We start from the raw sequence: 9,308 nt of genomic DNA, 5'->3' as shown, positions 1-9,308 counted from the left end.
CAGAATTTGATTATGTTGTCAAAGTACACAAACAAACACAAACATCATTATGTTGTCAAGGTGGAAGCATCTATCATATGTACAGTTGCCACTTTTTATACAGGGCAGAAACCTTATTTATCCTTTTTGCTGCATCCCCATACCAGATCTCTGTAATTTTCGCCTTTGGAATATCCCCATAGACATCTTTGGATTTGAGTTTATTCTGGAGAGCCTGTCTATTCTAGAGAAAGGAAAAAGCTTGTTGGATGCACCCTTCATTAAGTACCTGTAATTTCATATAATAGGTGATGCGGTAATGTCTTTTAGGAAAATGTATTTCAGATACAAGCATCACTAGAATTATTTTGCTTTTATGTGCTATTGTATAATCTGGACTATAAAACATGTAACGTTTGGTTATCTATAGAACGTTCTCTATAGAAGTGATATATTGTCTGCATAGGTAACAATTAATTGCACTGATCAAATATTATTATTATTATTATTATTATTATTATTATTAAGTTAGTTATATACCGCCTTTCCAAAGGATAAAGGTGTATTACAGAAATACATAACAAATGCATAATACACACAAAACTAAAATTCCATCTCATTATCCCTTAACTAAAGTGCAATCATCAAATTACAATTTAAATTAATTATTTTTTTAAAAATAGATAAGCTTAAAATAAACAAAGTTAAAATTTAATTAAGATTTAAAATAGGTAGGCATGGGAGAGACATTTGGAACGAGTGGGCTATTGTTAGAAACACAATCCCATGCATTTTATTAGGGAGCAAGTCCTATTTTTCCATGGGGTTTATTGTTATGGGGAAGTACACAAAATTGCAGTCTTGCTATATAAATAGGTTCCCCTTTTTCAGGACCAAGAAAGTGCTATAGAACAGATTCTGGGTTTTGATTATTTATCTAGAAGTAAGTCTTTAAAAACCTTTCTATACATAGTTAACATCTATTTTCTGATGCTGCTGCTTTTCAGCAGCAGTTATCTCTGTGTGTATGTGTAAGATACATGCATTCATGCACACTGGCACATATTTCTAGGTGGATCTGTCCTGTCTCCATCTCCTCTAGCTCCACTTGTTACGCTTAGTTCTGCCTATCATAAGTATCTGTGATGCAGACAGATTGTAGCTTGGATCGCCATGTCTATTAACCGGGCCTGGCCCATTAAATAGTCGGTATGTAGGATCATAGTGCTGCTCTGAACTAAAAGTGCTACAAAGAACCGCCCTGTGGCTTCTGTCTATGAACACTGGTTATATTATCAGTGGCAAACTGCATCTTTCACAACACTGTTCCCTTTTATCTCTCCAGACCCACTCCATGGTCAAGTACTGGGTAGGCCTGCTGCAGCCGGAGACCAAGAGGTTTCCTTCCTTTAACTTGTTTGAATGCTTGTGGAGTGTTCCTTGTTTGTAGTACAGCTAGGTGAATCCTCCTGGCCAAAATCCACCTGATAATCCCCAGATGACCAGAGATGGCAGGTGATGGGAAAAGCAGCAAATAGGTCCAGTACAGAAATAATATGTTTGAAAACAGTGCTGTTAATTGCTCCTTTTTACAGATATGTGTAAAACATAGTTGGCATAAGAATCTAACGGCACTGTTTTCAGGTACAACCTGTATTCCAGAAAGCTATTATTAAAAAATTGAAGTTGATTTAAGATTGCACATACAGTCATAAGATAGCTGTCTGCAAGTGGCAAGAGGGGAAATGTTTGGTGCTAGACAACTGAAACCAATGAATACAGCAGCCTAAAGTCTATCCCCAGGGAGCCATCGGTCCAAGGGGGTTAAAAATGGCCCAGTGGCTGCATATGACTAGAGAAGACAGGCCCAGCTTACCTTGACCAGGATGTCTGCCACCCGCGTATATCTGTAGCGGATGAAAACCCCAAGGCCAATGGGGAGCAGGGTACTGCATAAGGTCAGGGTGACGGCACCCAGGGGCAAGAGGCGCACCAGCGGCGTGTCGATCCAGGGGCGGCTGTAGACCCACAGGCAGAGAGGCATCAGGATTAAAGCCAGCAAGGTGGAGGATATGGTCATGATGATACTGCCAGAGATGCGAAGGGTGGGCCGAAAGGAGAGAGAAAGGAGAGAAGGAGGCATTAGGGTCCTCACCCAGGGCAGAACTTGAAACTGACCCTCGCTCTCTCCCAACCACATGCCCTCCCCACACTTTTCCCTGGACAAGCTCAGAACAGGGTGATCAGATGTCCTCCTTTTCCAGCACATGTCTTACATTTCAACCTTCTGTCCAGGATGAAGTTCAGAATACCCTCCATTTTGAGCATGACAAAGAAGCAGGCATTTATATTGGCATTAGTGTTTTTAGCTTTAATTTGGTAATCTACTTTTTCCTTGAATGTCTTACATTTCATGATGCCTTGTTTTCTACAGTTTATGACATCTGGTCACCCTAACTCAGATAGCCATTCCCACTTTTTGGCTGAACACCGCCACCATCTTGGGGTGCACAAGTCTGCCGTTTTCGATCTTGTTTCCAGAATCCATGCCCTCTGTCTTATCCCCACCATGCCAATTTTCTCTTCTGCCGGTGATCTTATCCAGGGTCTTCTCCACCTCTCTGTGTCTATGTCTTTCTGTAGCTGGCTGAATTTTGCACCAACCTCTCCCCATTCCTCAGCCCTTAACACTCACTTGTGCATATTCAAGAGCAGCCATTTTGGCCAATATAGCAAAGTACAATAACATCCCAAATGCACAAAACAGGGATGCCTTTGTTGAGCCAACCAAAATGCACAAAATATATATTGCAAGCAACATGTGTCATGTCACAAGCGACACATAACATAGCCATGCTGGCCCTTATAGGAAAGTACAGTACCATCCCAAATCCACAAAACAGTGATACCTTTGTTGAACCAACCAAAATGCACAAAATGCTTGCAGCATACCGTATATTTTATGCATTTTGGTTTGTCCGATAAAGATATCATGGTTTTGTGGATTTGGGATGGTATTGTCCTTTGCATGTTTGGGTCCCTCCTTTTTTTAATATATATATTTTATTGCATGTTTGCATGTATTTATTACAAATAATACAGACATACATAAAATACAAATGCTTACATGAACATATAAACTCAAAAATGAACTTATGTTATCTTTGACCAAGATAGCTTTTGGATCTTCTCTCGTTTCTTCCTTGACTTTACTGTATTTCCTGAATACTCTTTCCTCATACCCTTTGAGGTCGACTTTCCTAGAACTATTTTGGTTCTTCCCTTCAACTGCTTTCTTCTTCTATTTTTCTGATCGCCTTTCTCCATTATCTCCTCTCTCCTTCTCTCTTTTTCTTGCTTCCTTCTATCTCTTTCTACTTTCATTTACCCTCCTACACATACTACTATTCCCTCTCTTCTTTCTCTCTTCTAACCCTCGAATCCGAATGCTATATTGGTCCGGCAAAGTTAAAAATTCCTTTTTTCCCTATCCCTTAGAAGCCCCCTGCACACAACACTCAAACAACACAGCCTTCTGATCAAAGAGATTTGATTGTATCTCTCCTGTCCATTTGTAATCCTTTATAATCATTGTCACATATAAAGCTACACATTACTTTTTCTTATTCTTAACTAAAGGGACCTTTTCAAAATAACATGTCGCTCCTTTCTCTCAAAGGGGCACCTATACCACTGGAAAGGTTTGGGTGCCCCTTTGGGAGAAAGGAGCAGCATGTCATTTTGCAAGAGAGGAACAGACTCCCCTCTCTTTGCAGTGAGATGTGAACAGTTACAACGAGGTGTAAAGAGATGAGAGGTCCCTCATCTGCCTGGAGCAGACTTTCCTGGGGCACATTATCTCTTCTCTCCATCCTTTTCTTTCTGTGGGCCACCCTGCAGCCCCACCCTGAAAAAAGTCCCTTTGCAGCAATGCTGCTGCTTGCAGGGACTGTCTGTCCCTGGCCCCACAAGCCTTTCTGGGCAACCAGACCAAGCCCAAGAGAGCGGCTGCATCCACACTGGAGAAATAACCCGGTTTTGCACCGCTTTAACGGGGTTATTTCTCCAGTGTGGACGCAGCCCTAATAAGTCTGTTCTTTCTGTAAGCAGAGAAACCACCTTTTTTGGTGGTGTTTGTGTTGTGTGTGTGGAGATCCTAGCAGCACTTGCCCAGGGCAACCAGATGTCCCAACCTCAAAGGAGGACAAGCAGCCTTAAAATGTAGGACATTTGTGAAACAAATGTTTTAAGACGCGACCAAATAAATACAAGCTAAAAACTTTCTTGGTTCTGCTCAGAATGGAAGGCATTTTGGAAACTCCTCCTGGACAGAATGAGGACATGGAGGACCTGTCCTGGAAAAGGAGGACACCTGCTCACCAAGCCCTTGCCTGGCTTTCGCAGCAACCTGAGGAGCATAGCCTTCGCTAGGCCAGTTGAATGGCAGCCTGTTGAGCTGCTGTCAGTTGCCAGCCCTAAATGGTTATGGTGGAAGATGACCGATGTCCTCTTTTTCCAGGACCTGTCCTACATTTCAACCTCCTGTTCAGGAAGAATGCCAAGCTATCCTCCATTCAGAGCATGGCTAAGAAGCGTGACTGTACCTTTCTCTGAATGCTTTCAGGGTGGACAGAGGTCCTCCTAACTGCAAAGGAGGACAAGTATAAAACACTCCCCTGGAAATAAATAGACCTCCTTGCTTTTTGGTCCTAGTTCAACAGAAGCAAGGATTGGCATTTCTAGAGGTGTTTTGGAAACCCTTCCTGGAGAGAAGGCTGAAATGGAGGAGGGAAGGGGGTCCCCTTGAAGTGCCTGCTGGGGAGAAGGCAGGGGTGGGAAAGGAGGACGAGGGAAGGGCTGTTCGACAGTGGCACACCCTTCTCCCTCCTTGGAGGGAGCTCTTGAAGCAGAGGCTGGATGGCTTTGATGGGGAGTTCCTGCAGGGCAGGATGGGGCTGGACTGGATCAGGGCCCTGGGGGGGGGTGTCTCTCTCTCCCTTCCTTCCCTGCCCAGGTACCTGAGGTTCATGTCCCCGTCGACCAGGAGGGTCATGAGGATGGAGAGGTTCCCTCCCGGGCAGCATCCGCAGAGCAGGAGGGCGACGGCGGCCACTTCGTCCAGGCAGAAGAGGAGGGCCAGCAGGAAGGCCAGCAGCGGCATCAGCCCGAACTGGCAGAGCAGGGCCAGCAGGCAGCCCCAGGGACGGCGCAGCAGCCCCAGCCCCAGCAGCATCTGCTCCCCCGGAGCCCCCCGGGGCTCCACCGCGCAGCCCAGCCCCAGCATGGCCAGGCCCAGCCCCAGCCCCGACAGCGCCCCCAGCGCCTGGCCCAGAAGAGGGCTCCCCGGGGCCACAGGGGCAGGGCTGGCACTAGGCAGGGAGAGGGCCATGGCTCAGCAAGGGCAGCAGCCTCCGCACGCAGCCTCCCCTCTCAGCCCTTCCCTAGTCCAGAGCATCACTCAGGGCAGCCTCCTTCTTCTGAGCCTCCTTCCCTCTCCTCCTCCTCCCTCCCTTCCCCAGACCTGCCTCCGACGATGCCTCTGCTGCAGAGAATCCTAGAGCTGGAAGAGACTTCAATTGCCATCCAGCCCAGCCCCATTCTGCCATGCAGGAACTCCCCATCAAAGCATCCCCAGGCAGAGATGGCCATCCAGCCTCTGTTTAAAGACCTCCAAAGAAGGAGAAGTGTGTTCCACTGTCCAACAGCCCTTACTGTCAGGAAGTTCCTCCTAATGTTGAGGTGGAATCTCTTTTCCTGCAGCTTGCATCCATTGCTCCGGGTCCTAGTCTCTGGAGCAGCAGAAAACAAGCTTGCTCCCTGCTCAATATGACATCCCTTCAAGTATTTAAACAGGGCTATCAAATCATCTCTTAACTTTCTCTTTTCCAGGCTAAACATATATAATGCCCTGGAAACTAGAGAAAGTGAAATGGGTCCTATTTGTCTGTCTGTCTAGTACACATATATGTATATATGTATCCTATCTATCCATTTATCTATCATACATACATACATACATACATACATAAACATACACACACACACACACACACATATGTATGTATGTATCCTATCTATGTGTCTTATCTATTTATCTGTCTATCTATTATACATACATACATACATGTATGTATGTATGTATTTATCTATGTATCCTATCTATCTATCATGAATGTCTATGTATACATTTTTTACAGAATGGCAAGGCCCCTCTGAAGAATGGCCTTGCCATTCAACAACACATCAATACACAGATTAACATGGAAATCACTCCTTCCTACCCAGGTTCACACAGTGCCTGTGTGTGTGTGTGTGTGTGTGTGTGTGTGTGTGTCCCACTCTCTTCCACTCCAGCATTCTCTAAAGATGCCAGCCACAAATGCCAGCGAAACATCAGGAATAAACTCTCCTAGAACATGGTCACATAGCCTGAAAAACCCACAAAATACTATGGTTGCTGGCCATGAAAGCCTCCAAGGTCACAATCCTCCTTCTCATTTCTCACTGCTCCAAGTTGCTGGTATTTTATAGCTGAAGAAAATAGAACTTCAGAAAGAGGCCCATGATGTGGTTCAGCAAGGAAGATGAATGACAAATCCCACCCAACCACAACAGCTCTGACTAGGTTTGCTTGGGGGATTGAACCCATAGCCACCCCCTTGCCCTCCGAGGCTCACTTTGGCCCCTGCCATGATTTTTGGATCATCCAGGAGGTTATTACTCATCACTGAAGGGTTAACACCTAAACACAGGAGGCATTTGCAGATCCTTTGTTGGCGCCTGTCTTCAAGTGGTTTTCAACTTATGGAGACCCTAAAGCAAATCTACCACAGGGTTTTCTTGGCAAGTTTCTTCTGCCATTCTCTGAGGCTGAGAGAGTGTGACATGCCCAAGGTGTGGTTCCATGGTGGGATTCGAAGACAGTTTGCTAGTCCAATACTCCTTCGGTAGCCCCTTAATAACATAGAAAAAATCCTGAAGACAGACTTCTCAACACACAAGCAAAGCTATCTCTTCACCTGACCCTGGAAATAATGCCTTTTATTTCTAGAACATCTGTTTAATATTTTTGTTTCCACCAACAACACTCCTCCTCCAAAGTGTTTCTTTGGTGATGCCCTTCTATTGGGAGAAAAGTGTCAACTGTGATTCTTCCACCGAAAGGCTGACCCTGCCCCCATCCATTACGACCTGCAAGCATCATTGTTTCTTGAAAGAAATGTATGGCTCTCTATAGCCCTTAAGCATAAAACACATTAAACTCTCACAACAGAGACATGGCTGAGTGCCTCTTTCTGGAGAGTGGGAGGGCAGGACTTAGTGGCAGAAAGCTTGTTCTACATGCAGATGGTTGTTGGGTGCCTTCAAGTTGTTTCAGTGGTGTGTGTGGTACAGCAAATGCTTTGCATAGAAAAAAGTCCCAGCTTTGCAATTCAAGCATAAATCCACCAAACAGTGATACCTTTATTGCCCAACCAAAATGCACAATATATCTGTTGCAAGCTTCCAAAGCTCCACTGGCTCCTTCATCAGGCAAGATGTAAACAGGAGAAGGATTAGAGATGTTAGCAAGATGCCTGCATTTTGTTGTTTCTGTCCTTAGTTAAGATGGTACAGGGAGGGTATCTTTAGCCGGCTCGCCCCTCCAGTTTTGCAATGCTACTTTTTGGCACTATAATTCTCAGAATTCCCCAACCAGCATGAACAGTTTTTCAAGATCTGAAAAGATCCCAGGTTCAATCCAGGCATCCCCAAGAAGAGCAATGAAAGCCTGAAGGACTGGAATGAGCCTACCTTTGCAAGCACAGATGAAGCCCCAAGCCTGCAGGCTAGATGTACCTGGACCCATGTGGTTTCCCATCTAGATCCTGCCCTGGTACTCTCTCCCACCACACAGAGAGCAATAAGGGAAAGAGTAAGAGAAGAGGTGAAAAGAGAGAAGGGGAAAGAGTGGAATTAATGGATGGTGTGTGTGTGTGTGTGTGCGCGCGCATGTGTGCAAGAGAGTTTGTTTATGGGGTGGTTTGGCCCTATCCAGCTTTGGTCCAGAGACAGGTGGCATATATCCCCTACCCAGACTTTTCCAAAGACAATGTGACTCTTGTGCTATTGGTGGAAGCAGGGATAGATTTCCTGCATCTGATGTTGTTGTTATGGTTAACTGTCTTTAAGTCAACTTAAACCCATGAGGACCCCGTGGAATGAGGCATCTTCAAGACCACCTGTCCTCAACTGCTATGCATAGGTCCTCCAGGTTCAGGCCCATGACCTCCCTGACTGAGTCGCCTAACCTTCCTCTCTTTCTACTGCCATCCACCTTGCCTTTTGTAGTGAGTCATCCCTGTTCATGATGTGGCCAAAGTACAATAGCCTCAATTTAGTCATATTGGCTTCCAGGGAGCATTCAGGCTTGATCTGTTTGTCAGGCCATAGTAACCTTAGCACCACATCTCAGATTAGTTGATTTGCTTTCTATCAGCTTTCTTCACTGTCCAGCTCCCACATCCATACATGGTGATGGACAACACAATGGCTTGAATGATCCTAACTTTAGTGTTCAGTGTTACATAGCAGCAATAGCAGCTTCATTTATATACTAAGCAGTCTCTAAGCAGTTTACAACTGTAAGCTAATTGCCCCCAACAAGCTGGATACTCATTTTAGCAATCTCGGAAGGATGCAAGCCTGAGTTGAGCCTGAGTCCTGGCTGGTATTGAACTCGCAACCTTATGATTTGTGAGTGGCTGCAGTACAGGCATTTAACCACTATGCCACCAGAGCTCTTTGCACTTTAGGATCTTGTCTAGTTTGTTCATAGCTATCCTTCCCATTCCTAATCTTCTACTTTCTTCTCAGTAGTCTCCATCCTCATTAATATTTGATCCAAGATACAGATACTCTTTGACTATTTCAAGTTTCTTGTCATCTATTATGAATTCATATAGCACTTCTGTGGTCATTATTTTTGCTTTCTTAATGCTTGACATAAAGCTTACCATAAAACAGTCTTCTTAGACTTTCTTTAGTAATTGTTCCTAGTCTTATTTTCTGCTAGTAGTATAGTATACTAGGTTTTGATGTTTCTTCCTCTGATCTTCATACCTCCTTCCTCTGTGTCTAAATTTGATCTGTGCGTGATATTTTCTCCATACAGGTTGAAGAACTAGGGTGATGTAGAATGCAGTCTTGCCTGACCCCTTTGCTGATTGGGATCCATTCTTTCCGCCCCCGTATTCAGTCCTGATGGCTGCCTCTTGTTCTGAGTACATGTTACGCGTCAGGACAATCAAGTGTAGTGGCACTTTCATAGCTTTTTTGTGATCTATGAA

The 9,308-nt window shown here is 44.8% G+C and overlaps 1 protein-coding gene across 1 annotated transcript in view; it reads right to left on the bottom strand.

The window, feature by feature from the left end:
- The window catches only part of SLC10A4 (solute carrier family 10 member 4), a 7,612-nt gene extending 2,244 nt beyond the window's left edge, over positions 1–5,368 (bottom strand). The window contains exons 1-2 of the mRNA XM_042469667.1: positions 4,998–5,368; positions 1,856–2,066 (exon numbers count right to left, since the gene is read on the bottom strand). Of these exons, the coding sequence (XP_042325601.1) occupies positions 1,856–2,066; positions 4,998–5,368 (582 nt within the window). The remainder of the gene's footprint in view (positions 1–1,855; positions 2,067–4,997) is intronic.
- Positions 5,369–9,308: the final 3,940 nt, after the last annotated feature.

The sequence above is a fragment of the Sceloporus undulatus genome, chromosome 5 (genome assembly GCF_019175285.1).
Source record: "Sceloporus undulatus isolate JIND9_A2432 ecotype Alabama chromosome 5, SceUnd_v1.1, whole genome shotgun sequence".
Classification (NCBI taxonomy): domain Eukaryota; kingdom Metazoa; phylum Chordata; class Lepidosauria; order Squamata; family Phrynosomatidae; genus Sceloporus; species Sceloporus undulatus.
This window is presented reverse-complemented; position numbering and strand designations above follow the sequence as displayed.